We start from the raw sequence: 18,964 nt of genomic DNA on the forward strand, positions 1-18,964 counted from the left end.
CCCACGACAATCCTGCCACACCAGGCTACTTCTCTGGGGAATGCGGTTCCCAAGGGTGTGCCCTCAAAGGGACTCACAGCGCCTGCCTCACACAAGAGCAAAAGTAAATACCCGGCCCTGACCGGGCGACAACAACCCACAAAGAAATACACGCATCGGAGTCCACAGATGCAGGTCGCTCCCTAGCAACACTTGGTGTGAGCCTAAGAACTGGTGATTTACCCAGAAAACACTGATCTACAATGACTTTGATACTTAAGGACTAAGTAAAAAAAAATGAAAACTGTTTTTGTTTTTTTAAAAGACAGACTTCAGTGAATACCCAGGAGAGTGCTAAATTCGAGATGTCCTGACGGTTCTCTGGGGCTTCCGCAGCCAGGACAGACAGACAGGGGCCAGTTGCATCGCCTGCCTGCCGGGGACCAGAGGGTGTGGTCCCACAAACCCACATGGATGAGCGCCGGCCCCACTTCCAGGCCGGAGGACTCCCCTCGAGCCCCTGCCCCGGCCCCGGCCCCGGCCCAGGACTCGCTGTTCTTCGCAAGCACAGTGCTGCTGAGAAAGGAGGCAACCAGGAAACTCGAAGGCGCATTTATTCACATCCGTGCCACCTAAACCTACTGGGTACAGTAATCGGGACTGAAGAAGGGACGGATTGCAACTTAAACAACAACAAAAACATTGGGACCTCCGTCCCCATGACTCGCAAGTTCTAGTTCAGAACAGTCTGCATGCTGGCAAGCCAGTGTCCTCCCTGAGAAGCACGCGTCATGCCTCGTTCTCTCCCTCCGGCATCTTCTGTCCCTCTCAGTTAAGGCCTGGACAGCGCGAGGACGGGCCGCGGAGGCTCCCCTGCAGCCGTGCTCTGGCGAGGGGCTGTGTCCTGTGCCGTCAGTCACCTGCGGGCCCGGGCCCCATGAAGTCCGGCTCTGGCCCATGCGGTTCTGCCGTCCCCTGCCTCCGGAGCTCCTCCACCGTCTGCAGCAGGGCTGACCGCTCCAGCTCCAAGGCGAGGGTGGCCTGCTTCAGCTTGCTTTCGCTGCTCAGAAGCTTCTCAACCGTAGCTTCCAGGCTCTGGATCCTCCCGTTTGCCACCTGGAGAATCAAAGAAGCGAGTGTGAACTGGCGGGCGAGAATGCGGAGGGGTTGGGGGCTGGCAGGGATCCACTCTACACTCCACTGGCCAGCCTCGAAGATGCTTTGGAGCCCTGTTTTGGCAGAGACAAGCCTATTTGTTTATTTGTGGCCTGGTCTTCTGGACACACAGAAAGACTACATTTCCCAGGTTCCTTCGCAGGAAGGCTGGGCCAGTCTGAGAGCCTCCAGCATCTTCCCTGCTGTGGCCTCTCTGAGAGGGCTGGCACCTTCACAGTGCAAAGGGACCCCAACAACAGGGAAGACAGCTCTGATCCAGGCCAACACTGCTTCAGGAACAAGGGGCGGAGCTTCAGGGACAAGGGGACCGCTGCTGGGCCCCGCCCCTGAGATCTGGAGCTTTGTGAACCACTGCCGCAGAGCCTGGCCCATCTGTACAACCACACACACTCGTGTGCACAGACTGACTTCAGACCGAGAGGCCAGTGGCTCCCGTGGGGAGGCCCCAGCGGTACCAGCCCTCTCCTCCCAGATCCTTTCTATTCTCAAGGTCAGCAGGTCTCACCGCATCCAGGGTCCGGGCGTCCCAGCATCAGTCTTGCTGACTGGTCACCACCGCTGCCCCTGAGATAAGCGGTGTCCCCCCTCCCGCCCAGCCCACATCCTGGGCACCGAGCACACGACGGCCGCACACAACGGAAAACTTACAGGGGCTTCTCTCTAGCAACTGCCCCTCCTAGTTCTCAGCTACCAGGGCCGGCTTCCCAGGCAACCAGTGGGCTCCAGGGAGGCTGTGGGGTTTCCTGAGAAAGCCACAGCCAGTCCGACCTTTAAAGGCAGCCGTCCCCAAGGCCTTCCCGGCCGGGTCGTTGGTGCACAGTGACTCCTGCGGCGCTCAGCTCCCTGAGTCTGGGAGCCGCCGCTCCACCTAGCCAACCCGGCCCTGCTGCACACGTTCCCGCTAATTTGGGGTGGGGAAAATGGTATTTGTATTTTTTTCTCTCTCATTTTCAAAACAAGAGAAACAGGTTTTTGAACAAGACAACACTTGTGCAAGACAGGCACCTCACGACTCAAAGTCTAGCTCCAGCTGTGCCGCTGGAGCGCCCAAAATAGGCGAAGGAAAGACTGCGTGTCCAGGTCGGTGTGCCTGCCAGGCAGGGGCGGCCGCACCGAGTGTACACTCGCAAGGGGTGCTCTGTGAACCTCACACTCCTTCCCATGGCCGGGGTCTGGGGCAGGTCCACTGCCCCCACGAAGGACCGCCCGTTCTTGAGGCCCACGGGATCCCCACGTGCCACCCGGCTTCGTGGTGAGTAGTTCTGCACAGCTGTCACTCTCCTCCATGAGACCGAAGCGCTTTCATGAAGAAAAGCAGGTCTCCTGTACACGGGTTTGGCCTCCCGCAGCACCTAGATCACTGGCACTTGATGACTCACAGACGCTTAGTATAAAAAAAGCATGTCCATTATTATGTGGCACCATTTGGTGGGTGTATGCAATTGTCTTCTATCGTCTTGCCCTGCTGGACAAAACAGGGAGAACCCTTTGCTCTCAAGCTGCTAGATAACATTAAGTGTTTAACAGGAAAACAAACGGGATCTTGGTCTCTCTGGCAACTAACAGGAACAAAGATAGAAAACAGGTCAATTTTGATACTTTGGAAAAAAACAAAGATCTATGGTCAAAAACTATTATAGTTAACACTATCTTTGGACTCTGAAAACTGTTTTTTTTTTTTTAAAAAAAAAGGTGTGAGTCTTACAGAACATGGATAAGTGTGGCTGCAAGACAGTAAGCCCATGTGACTCGCGGAGGGAACTGGGAAAACGATCTTCAAGCTCCCGCAAACTGACACACCGTCCTCCCGGTCCCAGGTCTTGGACAGCAGCAGTGTCTTCTGAGTCTCGGGGGCCCTGGCACCTGGCAAGGCGAGGGCCCCTGATACTGGTGGGCTGGCACAGCAGCAGCCTTGAATGATCCCTCCACAGAGCACAGCCTTGGTGAAACACCACTGCAAGGAGGATGTCCGTCATGACTAATTACCACTCGGGGTCCCTCTTGAGGGATTTCGAGATCTGAGCAGCTTTGCACAGCTTTTCTCGTCACGAAAAGGGTATAGTATCAGAGAAGCAACATGAAATTACGTGCACCCTTTACCATGAAAAAAAAAAGCACGCAGGCATTAGCCCAATAAATGGAATCTTCTACTTCCATCCTGCCTATCTTCATGAGCCAAGTGCTTCAAATGCTAGTCCGAGCTTTGTCAGAAACGTTCCTATTACATTCTATTTCAGAGACCTAGTTTGTTTGGAAGTCACTTAAAATTACCACCTCCCATGCAGACTGTTACAGGCCAGATAAGGCTCTTTATCCCTGTGAGCCTCCCCTTCGAGGACAGCCAAGACATCCTGGAGACACTGTACACAAACATCTTTCCAGTTAGGATATCTCAGTTGTAGGGAAAACAAGAAGCTAAATTTCAGAATGTGCTTGGTGGTTAGGACTGGGCAGGGAAAGCATTTTTCTTTGTTCCTCTACAGTAAATAGCCACTAGGTCTCCTGGGATAAATCCCTGCTGGGAGGAATGCATTTTGGACTAGGGTTGATTTATTAAACTCTCAATGCTGGCCTTTCTCATATCACTGCCAAGCCTGTGTCTGCAAAGCGGCAACTTTCTATGGAGAAAACTAAGAGGCTTAGGTCGGGATGGAAGGCTTATTCTAAGGTCAGCCCAGGAACACCATAAAATACATGCTTTGGGGACAAATATGTATTTGTGTTTGCAGCAAATAAAGTTTTTTTTAAATCCCTCCAAACAATTCCTTGACATTAATAGCATTACCACCCATTCATGGCATTAAGAAAGTAGACCGTACCATTATGTTATTCGATGTGATCGGTAAAGGAGCCGTGCTAAGCCGTCAGGGACTGTGTCACACAGACGCAGCAATCAGGACCGTGCAGGTCAGTGGTCTGCCCACTGCGACAGTGTGGAGACAACACTGGATCTGGCGGAAGCTGGGTTTCTGGACTACATCCCCAGGCTTACCCCATCTCACCCTTCTGTACACATGGTCTGTTTGCCTTTCTACCACATGTCCTCACCCACATTCATCCATGTTAAGATGGAAGCTTCTAGAGGGGAGAACTGTGTCCCTCATGAAGTAAACTTTTGTATTTGCAGTAAGGACTCTCAAATCATGACCACATGCTCTGGTTTGTTTTGTTAGGTAGATCTCTGCGTTACTCCCCTCCCCTAATGTCCCTCCATGGACCTAGCTGGTTTCGCTCACAGAAGCCCAAGCCTTTGATTCTCTGGTTATTCCTCAAAGCACAATTGATGGCATTCAGCGAACCCTCGGCATCCTGGACCGCAGTTCACCGCTGGGCCTCCCTCCTAAAAGGGTTAAGTGCAGAGACAGCCTCTCAGAAAGTTCCAGGACTGTCTGACCTCAGCAAAGGATAATCTGTCTGCTCCCTAATAAAAAGGACCAATTCTCCTGGGCTACCTTTGATCCCAATTATAAACAGACTGGGGGGCTGGGGGAGAGGTACCGTGGTCATGGGAAAACCCAGCCCGCCGGTGCTTTGGTGCGCTAATGATCTACCCCACGCTCAGGGCTCAGGAAGAGGCTTTCTAAATATGCTCTACCTGCAGTTGTTCAAGGAGGTCAAGGTTCTGTTTGCGTAAGCTGCTGTTGGTCTTCTCTAATTTGTCCATTCTTTGGTTGTCACTGAGAGGAGAAGAATCGATAAGTTCTTCTTGAAGCACGTGGTACTCGACTTCGTAGGCTTGTAACTGTTTAGCGATATCCATCTCAGACACCTGTTACGTACAGACAAGCCGTCAGGCCCCAAGAATGAGACAAATCCCACCTGCATGTGTGCGTCCCCGTCAGCAAGCATCCCCCACACACCGACTCCGGGCCTGGTACTGTCAGTGAGAAACAAGGAAAACTCCCTGCATTGAAAAGGTAACAATTCTACTTGGGAAGAAAAAACAAAAGAAGCACTGAGACATAAACCCAAGGTACCAATAGGTATGGGTCTTGGATAACTCATTTTCCAAAGGCCCAAATCTTACTTTTTTTTAAAAAAAAAAAAAAAAGGCTTTTTACAAAAATTTATTTTTAGTTCCTATTTCAGCACAGATTTCCTTTTTCTCTGAAAATTCTATTGTGTTAGACACATCAGCTAAGGTCAAAGAGGGAGGAAAAAAACAAAACGAAACAAAACAGAAGAATCATAGCCCTATTTGCCCAGTCACCGAGTCAAAGTTTAATTATAGTTCACAGGGTTTTTAGAGTTACAAGAACAGCTAAGTAATGGAACTGTTTACTAAAAAACCCTCCTTTGCACATAAGATATGCAGAAATGAGCCAAAACCCAAATGTCGCCCACGCAGATGAGTGAACATGAAACAATGCCTTCCTGCCCATAATAGTAACAGTGATCGAGAAACCACCCGTGTGAAAAACAGCCCCGAAGTGCCCAAGTGAGTCGTTTGTGTTTGGACTTTCTCTGAGGGAGCGGGGTGGGAGCTGCAGAGGGGTCAGGAGCGGCCGCGGCCTCTCTCCTACAGCTGCTTCTGTGGGATCGCCCTGCGGGCTGGGGCTCTGAGCGCCCGAGTCAAGTCCCAGGGAGGCTCTGCGTGTGGGTCTGGGCGTCCGGTCATGCTGGCTCGGTGGAAACAAGGCCAGCATCCCAGAACACACACTTGGAAGATGAGGTTAGGCCTTATAAGAGCACAAAGGAACTCTTCACTGCCTTCTTTAAGAAAGAAATTCCAGTGTAGTGCGAATCAATGGAAAGCTCGCATTCCCCGACGGCGCCCTGTTAGCACTCAAACACGGATGAGCCCTATCTTCCCTGAAATCGATACTAAAAAACCATGTTTACTTTCTCACCATTCCTAACAATCTTCTCTGCTTGGAGATTAATTTTTCAGCTTCCTGCTTTTCAACGGAATTCAATGCACAAGACCAATTAGGCACAAAAGTCATTCTATGCCCCCAAACTACTGTGTATTGTATTTGCGGTGTGGGTGTGTGTGCAAGCTTGCTGTGTTGATGGGCAATCCTCTGTTGTCCCTCCGAGTGACCGCGAGGTCAGCAGGGCTTACTCTCGCTGCCGTTCAGCCAAGAACACGGACTCAGCCCTCAAATCAGGGCTCCCCTGGTGATGCCCTGAATGACCTTGAGCAAGTCACGTGACTTCTCCCGGCCTTGGCTCCTCGCCCCGGACACGGAGGTGAGAGCACCCACCTCCAGCATCACTGTGGGAATTCCGTGAGGCAACTCGTGGGAGTTCCCAGCACACGCCTGGCAGCGGGGAGCAGGTGCTCATTTAGCTAAGGAAGCTGCTTCCACGCGCCTGTTATGAAACCCTCACGTTCAACCTTGTGCTTCAGCAAAATTACAAAGGATGCCACATCACGGAACCTCTGAACAGCTCAAATGGGGCAAAAACCGCAAACACTAAAATCGAGACTGCCATGGCACTGGTGTATAATTAGGGTGCAGAATAAATGTACAGTTCCTTCTCTCTTTCTACTGAGATTTAGTTTTAAATGAGCTACTAATGTGGAAAACCTGGGAACAAAACCTGTGGCCCCTCATACAGATTGACGCCACGCTAAGGTTAATGGCTCTCAGCTATGCCCAAAGCTGTATACTCTTTCAGGGACCCATTAATTCCCAGGAACCACCCTGGGTCATCCTGCTTAATTGCATCATTATCTCCAGGCGGCTGAAATCCTTCCAGCCCTGCGTTTTGCAGCTATGCTCTAGAATTGATCCCAAAGCGTGGCACTCTGCGGCTGATTGGGAAGGCAGAGCCCAGGTCCTCAAATGAGGCTTTTTCAAGTTGCTCTATATTCTTCATGACTGTAATTACAAGTGGATTCATTGTTCTACCTACTCGACATGTCATAACCCCATTAATCCATTCGTCCAGTGCTGGGTATCTAGTTACTTATAAAGTTTCTGTAGTTATAAATGACAACTCTAAACATCCTTGCACATATGGCTTTTCCCATATTTTGGATTATTTCCTAAGGATACATTCCAAGAAATGGGATTACTGAGTCAAAGGCCATGAATATTTTACTGGATTGTGATACACATTGCCAAGTTGCCTCCCAAATGGGAATAATCAATGTACAATGCCATCGACAACAACACATCAATGTGCCAGACACAGTCTACCCCTGGCGCCCGGTACCGACCTTAGTATGTTTCATTTTGTTAATCTAGCAGGTAGAGCATTGTATGTTATTTAAATTATGCATGAAGGTAAATATTTTCCCAGATATTTGTTTACTAGATGGATCTCCTCTTTAGTGAATTGTCTGTTTATGTTCTTGGCTCGTTTGCTCCTGGAGACACAGTGGGTTCCTCTTTGCAGTCTGTGCACACTCTGTATAATGAAGCCATTAACCCTGACGCCTGCAGAATTGGCCACAAACTTTCCACCTTCCCAGCCTCCAGGCCCTGCCCCCAGGTCTGTCCGTTTTGGTGGCATCGCCAGGGCTGGAGAGAGGAGCAGGGGCCCAGGGATCGGCCAGGAGGGGCTATAGTGCCTGTAGTGAATTTAAAAATAAGAAACCCAACTAAAAACTGGTCTGTTTTTTATTATCACCACATGCAAGCAATTCTAAACAACATCAGTGGTAAAATATTCCTCCTCACTGTACCCAACCTTTTGGTACGGCACTGACTGGCCTTTGAAGAAAGTCTTCGTTGTCAGCCGTGCAAACTGCCCGAGCTGCGAGGGCTCCTCCCGGCCCAGACGAGGCCATCTCAACGCTGTGATTCTGAGGAGCGGCTCCGGAACAAAGGAACCTTGTTAAGATTCTGGTTTCTATTCTACAAGCTCAACTAGAACAGGGAATTGTCTAGTGTGTTCAGTGAAGCTGCCCACAGCAGAGCTTTTCAAATGTTCCAGTGTGTGTGAATCCCCTGGGGATCTTGTTAAAATGCAGATTCTGACTCAGCAGGTCTGGGGCGAGGCCCCAGATTCTGCATTTCTGGCAAGTTCCTACAGAGTACAATGACAGGTGCAGGCCTGGGGCCACACTGTGAACACAGCCCCAAGAACTCTTTGCTCTGTCTCCCAAAGTCCCCCTTCAACTTGGATTTTTTTCCTTAACACTGAAATGAACCGGCAGAGGCAGACAGCACTCCCCGAGGCAGACAGACAACCTGACCTCCTTCTCTGTTTCTGTGTCTTCCCAAGGTTTCCCTCTTGTTGGGTCAGAGGATTTTTATGGCTCATATTCAACTGACAGTTAAACGGAGGACCTGCCACAGACTTCAGAGACCCTTCTCCTTCTGCCCTGGGCTCTGTCAACTCTGGACCTGCCCTGCTGTAGCCGCTCCCAGCCTGCCCATCCGGAGCCAAAGCCGCAGAGCCCTGTCCTTCGCTCCCTCCCTCCCATCCCAGCTGCACGCTGTGTCCCGCTGCTGGAGCTGAGGCTATCTACAGAAAGAGCATCGAATGAAATGAGCCAGAACTACCCCAGAGGACCATCAGGACGACACCCACTCACATACACGACAGCTGCTCTGACGGGTGCAATGAATGCGTCTGTCACTTGCACCCTGTGGACCTCCAAGAGCTGAGCCTGGGGGCCCTCTCAGGCTGCCAAGGAGTCGCACTGTACCTCAGGCCTCATCTCCGAGTGGGACTTAAACTAGGGCACCCTCTAGGTGGGGAGGGGGCAGTGAGCATGGAACGCATGGGAGGGCAAGAGGGCAGAGAGCTGGGCTTCCCATCAAGACTCTTGGCAGGATGTAAACCTGGGCCCCAAAATGTAGATTCTGCATTCCCCACACTGCTGCTCCCAATCCACAACCACCCTTCCCTTCCAAGTTCAATGCAGAGGCATCTTAGATTTCCCTCAATTCTCACTCCCATGCCTCTGATCAGGAATCAGCAAAGCACCACCTATGGACTGAATCTGTCCCACTGCATGTTATTACAAATAAAGTTTTATTGAAACAATAGTCACTCCATTCATGTGCATATTATCTTTGTGCTGCAAAGACAAAGTGAAGTGACTACAAGAGACCTTCTGGCCCCCAAAGCCTGAACGACTTACTATCTGGCCCACTGCAGAAAATGGGTGCTGACCCCTGCTCTTAGCTCACTCCTTGGGCCTACTTGAATTCATCTCTCCCAACTCCCAGTCAGCAGCGCTCACCCCACCAGCCTGGCTCCCACACGCCCTTGCACGAGCACCACTGTGGCTCTTACCACACTTGGAATTACTGGGTTCCATGCTTGTCTTCTGCCCAAGATGGGCTCTGCTGTCAGAGACCCATCCCATTCTTGGCTCTGCCACTGCAAACAGAGTGTTGGGCATGTTACCCTCTCCATGCCCAGCTTCCCTGCCTATAAAAACGGGGATTATAACACACATCCCAGGTCTATTAAGGGGTCCATGGAAAAAAGGACCCCAAGTTCAAGACGGCTGCCTGAAACAAATCAGGTGCACACACACAAAATTCTACTCTCTCCATGTCATGTCCATTTCCAGTCCTCCAACAATTAAATAGACCCTGATACTTTGAGTAAGTATTCTTTACAGAAAAGGGAGGAGAAAACAGGATTCTTTTCTGGGGCTCAGTATCTAGGAGGTAAACTGAATGTTCGCTGAGCCTGCCTGAGAGCCAGGGGAGGCCCTCCCTGGGCACGGACTTGAGGTAACCATGGTGCTCTGTCTGCCCCGGCGGCCAGAGCACGTAGGTTTACGCCGTGAGAGCTGTAAAGGCAATCGGTGAACATAAACGCCAAACATTTAAGAATCAAAAGGACAGAGAATTCAGTGTTAACATACAGGTAAAATACAGAAAAGCCTCTGGAATTAAATGATACCGCGGTGTACCGGGGCGCTGCAAAGCTGCGAGGTCACCACCCCCTCGACAGCAGGGCGACCAAGGGCTGGTGAGCCTGCCTCTTTGTCCCCTACGGGCCTCACGAGTTAAAACCACCTATCCTGTCAGGACCGCGGTCATGACGAAATGAGATCGTGTGCATATGTAGATTCACACAAAACCTGGCAGGAAGTAGGACCTGAATAAGCCAAAGCTATTCACATTGAGAGAAACGTGCCAGGGAAGCAAAATACGGAGAGACGCATTGATTCCCTAAGAACCAAAGCGCAGAGTGGGAAAGCAGTGCCCTTTGGCAGCACAGGGTAGGAGACGAGCAGAGATCCAGAGTCCCCCGGGGCTCACAGCGGCTCCCCTCCCCAGGCCACATCTGCTTTTTTCTCTGTGCGCCACACCACAGGAGGGGCGGCAAATAAAATTGGAAACACCGAGTCTGGGTGCAGTCCACAGGAGTCGCCAGATTCCTCTTGGACCATGAGAAGTCCTCCGAGTAAGGACGTGCTTAAAAAACAGCTTTGTTTCACGACTTGTTTTTATCTGACTGCTCTATGCTCTATGTTTTCGTCGCATTGGGAGCAGGTGAGGCCTGAGTGCTGGCCGCGATGCAGAAATCCCTGCCAGAGCATCGTGAGCCAGCCCGCCCCTGGACGCTTACAGCGGTGACCCACCCCCTGCTAAACAACCCAGTCCTTCGGAGCCAGCAAACGTTACTAGAAGGTTCTTCTTTATACAGAGTCAAAATCACCCCTAAACTAGACCACGGAACTGATCTAGTTGTAATTCTGGCTTAACCCACCCTTGCCCCTAACGTTTGAGAGGAATGGTCCTACTGGCTACAGAAACCAGAGGTGCTCAAGCCACAGATGTGGAACTGAATTCTAAAACACACACACACACACACACACACACATCATGGAACAAACTCCTAGAATATATACTATAGTGATTTTGCTATCAAAGGGTTATTTTTAGAAAATTCCAAATACTCCCACACAGCTGAAAAAGAATCAAAGCTCTCCCACTGTAGGGCCGGCCTGATTGTGCACGTGTGTTTCAGAAGAACCACCAGGAGTGAAGCCCCTTGACTAGAAGCAGTTGCCGACAGCCTGGGCCGGTTCTCCGCCCTGACCGCTGCCCCCTTGTTTGCACGTGGCATAGCCCCATCACATTCCCAACGCACGCGCATTGGGACATGCGCTCAGTCACTGACCGCGTACTTGGCCATGTGCTTCCTACCTGCCCGGCAACACACAGGGTGGTGCCCACAGGACCAGTGGTAGGAGACAGGTCCCGAGAGAAAGAAAGTTAAGCTCTCCAAATCCAGGACGGCATACCCTTTGGAAGGCCGGACTGAAGCGTACCTGACTGATGGTCTTTTCCATTTGCACCAAGCCCAGGTTGGGAAGGGTGTTTTTTATAAAGTCAACTATGGTTTCTAGGTTTTCATGTTGCAGAATCAAGGGCTTATGGCTTCCCAACAGACTTAAAGCCACTTTAAATATGACCTCTGATCCCTGAAGAAAGATCATATCTGGGAAAACACAGAAATGCAGAAAAGTTAAACCAGACCAGTTTCTGATAAAGTAATATTGCGTTTTCTTGTTCACACATCAGAGCAGGATGGTGGGAATCATGAACCCAAATTGCGGACTTTATTTCCTTTTTAAGTGCCTGATACTTCAGATAAGGTTGTCAAGACAATATTGCAAATAATAAAAGAAATACAGATAATGTACTGCTAAGATTTTTGTCACAGGTTCAGATAAATCTTTTTGGTTATTGTTCTAAAATATGTTAAGTTCAAAAAAGCTTCAAAAGTTAAGAGAAAACTTTTTATTACACTGTTTTTCTAGAGATGCTCTAGGGTTTTAAAGGAGTTACAAAACACATTTTTGTGAGTAAAACTGGAAGATGTTTAGATACACAGCATCAGAAATTAAGATAAAGTAAAAAAAAAAAAGCATCTCTTTTTGAAATAAGGAATTGAATTAAAAGACTGCTAAAATCCATAAACCGTCTGCAGAGTTGCAAAAGTACATTATTATACTTGCCCGTATGCTGGGTTTTAGCATAACAATGGAGTGAAAACCATCTTCCTTCAGAAAAATTCAAAGAACCCTGTCAGAGTTATTTTCTAGTTCTTGCCATAGTTTTTTCTTAGAACAGTTGGCCAATGTTAGCAACCCCTACACGGACTGTGACATGGTAAGAGGGAGGGCCAGCGGCCCAGGCCACGGGGTGAGCATCCGGCCTCGCCCCAGCGCCCCCTTCCTCACAGAGCTGAAGCCACTTGAGAAAGAGATCGTCCCGGGGCCAGAGCACAGCCCTAGCAACTAATTGTTTGATGACTATATTCGGGCAAGTAACCTAACAACTGGAATTAAAAATACAAGAGAAAAACACACTTTTAAAAATGAGGGCATGGATCTAACTAGAGGCAACGGTCAATATAGGGGGGAGGGGCTGCAGGGTAAGGCGAGAGACAGAGAAGTGGTCCTCCGGGTCATCAGGTCCTGGAAAACAAAAGCAGGTGAGAGGAAGAACCCCCAGCAGTGGGTTTCTCTAGGTGGTTTAGTGTGACAAGGCAGAAAGACCACGAAGAAACAGGAAAGGCTGGAAGCTGCTGCCCACAGGGAAGGGGAAGGTGTCCGCATCGGAGTGATTTGTGCGAGAGCGCACAGGGCAGGCCCTGGGCACCCCCGGCCGGCCAGGTCAGCCCTGGGATGCCCTGTGACCTTCCCCAAGGCCTCGGCCACACCAGCAGACCCCGTGTCAAGGTGCGTGTCACCGGTCTCTCTCAAAGAGCTCAGGGCCACACTGTTTCCACAAACATCACAAGTGCTCATTGTGCAGATGGCCCCACGAAGCGAGGAGGAGGAGAGCGGCCTCCTCTTTAGGTGTGGCTGCAGAGGCTGGAAAGATAAATTACAGAACTGGTCGTATCTTTGAAATCTGAGCCCTCGGGGGGAAGTACTATGGGTATCAGAGAGCCCACTGTAAGAATATTTTTGTGAAACGTCTGCTTCATGAAATACACCAGTTTAACCACGTAAGTCATCACTACAGAAAATACAGAATGTCTCAGACAGCACCATACCTGAGATGTGTTTTTAAAAAGAAATATTTCCCCAAATAAAACAAACTTGAAGCTTCTGTGGTTTAGACAGCAAGGTTTCCTTTCAATAGATCCGCTTTTAGAGCTGAACAAATATGACGGCATCTATTGGAAGAAATAGCAAGTCTTTTGAGCAAGGGTCCTGGGACAGGGCTGTGCGACAGGCTAACTGTCACGGCTCAGGGACCTTAGTCTCTGAGAGACATCTAACTAGTAACCAGATAGCACCTCGTCTAAGCCAAGTAAGAGAAGTAATTATCGGGGAAGTTTTATGAGCACAAACATGCAACCCATAGCCACAGTCTCTTTAGGCAGACAACTGGGACCTCCAAATTTTACTCATGGTTTTGTTGTTGTTGTTTTAGAAAGGGGGTTGGGGAGCAGAGGGAGAGAGAATCTTACTCAAGCAGGCTCCACACCCAGCATGGAGCCAAACCTGGGCTCGATCTCACGACCCTGAGATCATGACCTGAGTTGAAATCAAGAGTCGAACGCTTCACTGACTGAGCCACCCAGGCGTCCCAGGATCTTGGTTTTTATTTTATATTTTTATTTTTTTAAAAAGATTTTATTTATTTGAGAGAGAGACAGAGTGAGAGAGCATGAGAGGGGAGGTCAGAGGGAGAAGCAGAATCCCCATGGAGCTGGAAGCCTGATGCGGGACTCGATCCTAGGACTCTAGGATCATGACCTGAGCCGAAGGCAATTGCTTACCCAACTGAGCCACCCAGGCGCCCCAGGGTCTTGGTTTTTAGAACAAATCTGTTTAGCGGAGTGCTCCCCAGCATTCTAAACTCTGACTTTTCTGGGCTGTATCAAGAAAACAGAAAAAAGCTGAGAGAGGTGTTTTGTTGTTGTTGTTTTTTAACCACTCTTTGAAAATATAGCCCTGGATGTATTTGTCTCATTGGGTGTGTCTGCATTTAACAATACAAATGCTCTTTCCTGTTGCTATTCCCAGGGCCTTAAGAGCGCTCTTCTATATGCTGAGAAGTTCCTCGCATTTAAGTCAGCAGGCATTCACTGAGCATCTACTACATGCCAGGCTTTGTACTGGGCACCAGAGATCGAGCCATGAACAAAGAGCTCAAAGAGAAAACTGCAGAAATCTGTTGGTTTGGGAGAGTTAGGCCCTGGTGTCAGGAGAGCAAGAGGGATGAAAACATTCTAAGGAAAGGTGGCTGCCAAACCCAATCTTGAAGAACCCACAGAAGCTTGTGAGGTCAGGAGTCATGAAGGAGGAGGAAAAGAAGGTGTGAATGCCCAGGGGTGTGGAAGCCGCACACCATGTCCGGGAGCCTGAGGAGCAGGAGAAAGCAAGAGCTCGGGCTCGGTGCGGCACCGTGTGGGGCTGTGTCACCAAGGGCTCTCCTCCATCCAGACATCAGCATCCTGATTTACCCAGAGCACAGCAGGGGTCACCCAAGGCTTTCTGTTCCCTTTGATCCGAGTAGGTCCGTGCCCAGGTAAAGGGATGATATTAATGAGACCCGTGAGTCTGATCTTGCCAAGGCTACTTAGCTTTAGACAGAGAAGAGTCGTCGCAGGTGAGAGGACCCTGACTCCCACCCGCAGACTCCCGGGGGCCTGCTGCCAGCCCGAGATGCTCGCCCAGCGGTCCTGGAGGCCCACTCCAGATGCCCACCCTCCTGAGGGCAGGCCAGCTGGCAGGCTGCAGAAGCCCTGCTGAGGGAGCCCGGCCCCTGAAGCTTGTCAGCCTGGGAAGGTCTCAAATAAGGACTTCATTTGGGTGCTCGATAATGAACCGTGCCAGAAAGGTTAAAGGAAGGACCGCCCCCACCCTCCACCCTCCTGCCTGTCAAAGTTTTGCTTGGAGGCTGGGACTACTCAACTGATCTGACTAGCCTTGGGGGCAATTATCTGTAACCCTTAAACAATGGATACCTTTTTCTCCCTCTGGAAATTTAAAAACTTAAATAACTTTTAAAGACTTGTAGAGAAAAATGCTACCTATAAACTCACTGCTCCAGCTCAATTATTTTCATTTTTGTCCATCTTCTAATCCTTGTACCTTTATGTTCTGGAAATTAAACAAAAGAGCCTCCGTGGAAAAGTGAGTTCATTGCCTGCACCTGAAGATCACTGCACGAGACAGCGGACTGCCGGAGCCGCCCCCGCGGCCCCCAGAGGCCGTGCCCCCGGCACTGCAGCCAACTTCCCTTCCCTCCTACTGCAAGCCACCCAGAAACAGGCCAAGGGTTTTATCAGGCAGGAAGTAAAGGGAACCTGAAATTCAGCTGACTCAGCCACTTTTGCAAATTATTTGCTGAGAACAATGCAAATAACCACTTTCCTTTGAAGACGCTTCAGCAGTCCTATTGTTCTGTTATTGTGTTAACCTATCAGAACTCTGTTGGAAATGCCCATGACCTAAAGGTGCCCATGACCTAAAGGTGCTGTGTTCCTGGGGGGGAAGGGTGGGCAGTAAAGCAAACTTATTCTGCATCCTCTTTTCCAGGCACCTTTGCTGCTGTCAAGGGCAAGCGCTCTCCTAACTCTCTCCTGGGAGGCTGGGGTGCTCTGGGTGTGAGGGCACCCCCTTCCCCCCAGGACCAGGTGGGAGGGACATGAAGGATGACGGCAGATCTGCAGCAGGCCCGCAGCACAAACAGATCATGCACAATCTCACTTCCCGGCCATCGGAGCACGTTCCCCGGGGGATCCTTTTTTCTTGGCCCTTTAAACCATCTTGTTTTGCTAAGTCTATTTTAGTCCTAAAGCCTCTCTGAATCCTTCCCTGTATTACAGGTGGCTTCTGTGTTTTCTGCCAAACCCTTCCTTTCTGCCCTCCGCCTCCTCCCTCAGCTGCTCAGCAGCACACCCTCTAACACCAGGAGCCTCAGACCACAGCCGCCGCCTCTGGCAGGAGCAAACCAGGTCCTATTTTTCAGATGATGTTTTACCCCAAAGGTAGGTGTGATGTGAAGGTGAACAGAGCAAGCATCTCTCCCAGGACCCCTCTCTACCCAAACTAGAAACACGCAGGAGGAGGCTATTGTACATTCTGGGACACCCACTCAGGAGGGCTGACAGTGATCACCACGGGAAGGTTAGGGCACACCCATCGCAGGCTGGTGTCCTCCAAGGAGAACGTACTTCATGCCAACCAACCTGTTCAGTAATATAGGAGCTATGCTGTCTGCAAGCTCAGAATCCGGCACGTCCAAACGAAATGTCAACAGCTGACAAAGGTCCGTTTGTTTTTAGGGTTTATTCAGGCCAAAAGGCTTACAATGAAATGGGCTTCAGGCCAAAATAGACTACAGTGTACGAATGGCAGGTTTAGGGATTTAAAACTAAGCTATCCACCATCATGAAGCTAAACAAACAAGGTTCAAGTCACCACTGCTAAATGCAGAAGTGGTTTTTAGAAAATCTTCCCGTGGAACCTGCTAATATGATGGTTTGGTTTTACGTACTGGTAGATGGAACAGATGTGCAAAAAGAAAAACAAAACAAAACAAAAACAAAAAATGAAAAAACCCAAATCAAAAAACCAAAACCAAAACCAACAGTTTTTGCAAAATGACATCACACACAGTGCTGCGCTGAGCTGCCACTTCCTGCCTACCATCTGAGGAGCCTCAGCCAGCTGGACACAGACCCGCTGAGCACAGCAGGGGTCTGTGGGACCCCAGAGCTTCCACACACTGGCGTCTTTATGCGTAACGTAGGAGCGCCTCCAAGACTCACCACCGATTACATAATATAAATATCCTGCTCTTGCCGGATTTAGCTTTTAATTTATGAAGTCGTCAGAATGCGCTTTAGAGCAGCACATATTCTCTAACAGGAGGGCTGTCGACTCCAAAGCAGAGTTTATGCCTCTGACTTATCTGAGTTAGGCAAGGACAGGCTCTCTCCCAGAGTTCTGTGGCCCTGGGGTCCCCAAGGGTCCCCAGAGCTCCCTGCGAGGCAGCAGCTGAGGGCCCAGGTGATGAGCCCTCCCGTACTTGCCCTCGCATCAGAATCTTTGCAGAATTTTTTCTCACAAATGCTGTAATTCGATGCTTGAGCTATTTTCAAACCATGAACACCAACTTCTTCCCTCCTACCTCTTTCAGTCTTCACTCCAGTTACCCAGGTTTTGAAAAATACAGTAAAAAATCAGGAGAAAAACTGGACTAATGATTTTCTTTTTAATTTCTAGAGTAAGAAAAGTAAAAAACAAAAACAAAAACCACAGACATTTTTGGTAAGAAAGACTTCAGCCTACAGCTAGAGATCTTATAATTTTGGTGACTCTTCTGTTAGTAAACTAAGCAGACAATTTTCAGGCTTTTTTTGTTGTTGTTTTTAATTATCTTCTTTTTATTTATAATTTTTTTAAAGATTTTATTTACTTGAGAGAGAGAGCGCACGTGTACACGCGTGTGAGAGCATACACAAGCAGGGGGAGGGGTAGAGGAGTGGGTAAGTAGACTCCCAACTGAACAGGGAGCCCAGCACAGGGCTCCATCCCAGGGGGCTGGAATTAGGACCTGAGCTGAAGGCAGATGCTTAACCGAATAGGCCACCCAGGCACCATTATCTTCTTTTTAAACCCTGGTTTAAACCCTTCATGAAATCTCACTAATGATTTATTAAGAAGAGATTTAGTGACAGAAAGTAAGAATCAGTTTGGGGAGCGAGTTATGCAAAAGGGGATGGGGGCTGTGAATATTTTAAGAACATGGATTCTTCTAGTAAAGCTCAATGGGACATTCTTTAGAAGTTCTCGTGGATAAGAATAAGAATAAAAATCTCGTACTCTGGGGGAAAGAGATGCAAAGATCAACTCAGTGCCCACCTTTGTTAAAAAGCAAATTTCAGGGGACGCCTGGGTGGCTCAGTTGGTTGGACGACTGCCTTCGGCTCAGGTCATGATCCCGGAGTCCCGGGATTGAGTCCCGCATCGGGCTCCCAGCTCCATGGGGAGCCTGCTTCTCCCTCTGACCTTCTCCTTGCTCATGCTCTCTCTCACTGTCTCTCTCTCAAATAAATAAATAAAATCTTTAAAAAAAAAAAAAAGCAAATTTCAGGATTTCTAGAATTTGGATCTACAAAGCTGTCTTTCCCAAGCATGCCAAAGGAGTGCTTTCCCAATAGTGCTTGGCACACCCTCCCCCTTGAGATGTTCTCTAATTCCAGAAGCAAATCTAAAAAAAGGTTGAGAAGATTACAGATTTTTAAATTATAAGGTAAATGAACATTAATGACACTTTAAAACACTTGATGGGTGATGATTATTAATTCTCTAATAACCTCCAAAGTAAAAAAAAAAAAAAAAAACACCTGAATTGTCAAAACGATTCTTTCACTCTGAAGCAGGGAAAACCCACAGTGCAAGAACTGCCCGTGCTCCCAGCGTCGCTCGGCTCTCAGCGCACAAGTGCACGTGCTTCCTCCGCCATCTCAAGGCCCCTGAGGCTCTGCCCGTGAACACATGCTTATCTCTGACGGAGACAATCTTCTCCAAAATAAATCAAGGAAGTAGGAGATGGTGTGAATTGTGAGCTGCCTATGGTCGCAGTGGGGCCCCCACGTGGAAGGCGCTGAGGCGTCTGGGAAGATGGGGCGGGGCCTGTAAGGGTGGACCCGTGAGTCATCAGCATGGGGGAGAGGGGTCTTTGCAGAGTGACCTGGCGGAGGAAATGAAGAGCCAAGGGCAGGAAGAAGAGAAACAGGAGAAGATGCGAAGGGAATCGAGAAAGAACAGGAGCCCAGGAGTCCCCTGTTGAAAAGTCTGAAGGAGCCATCGGTGCAGTGTCTCGGGCCAGAGAGGTGGAGGAAGACGAGTCACGAGAGGCACGTGCCTGGAAGACATGCACGGGGTCCCCGGCCACATCTTTAAAGA

At 49.5% G+C, this 18,964-nt stretch overlaps 1 protein-coding gene across 5 annotated transcripts in view; it reads right to left on the reverse strand.

The window, feature by feature from the left end:
• Positions 1–575: 575 nt before the first annotated feature.
• TBC1D1 (TBC1 domain family member 1) overlaps positions 576–18,964 on the reverse strand; it is a 228,717-nt gene continuing 210,328 nt past the window's right edge. For 3 of the 5 annotated variants that reach the window (XM_032853540.1, XM_032853533.1, XM_032853541.1), the window contains 3 exons: positions 11,354–11,523; positions 4,751–4,924; positions 576–1,095 (listed from right to left, as the gene is read on the reverse strand). In XM_032853540.1, the coding sequence (XP_032709431.1) occupies positions 892–1,095; positions 4,751–4,924; positions 11,354–11,523 (548 nt within the window). In that variant the 3' untranslated portion in view covers positions 576–891. Of the gene's footprint in view, positions 1,096–4,750; positions 4,925–11,353; positions 11,524–18,964 lie in introns of those variants that run through there. The other 2 variants (XM_032853525.1, XM_032853542.1) reach the window with 2 other exon arrangements.

This window comes from Lontra canadensis, unplaced genomic scaffold (genome assembly GCF_010015895.1).
Source record: "Lontra canadensis isolate GAN:19392208 unplaced genomic scaffold, GSC_riverotter_1.0 scaffold1, whole genome shotgun sequence".
In the NCBI taxonomy this organism is placed as follows: Eukaryota; Metazoa; Chordata; class Mammalia; order Carnivora; family Mustelidae; genus Lontra; species Lontra canadensis.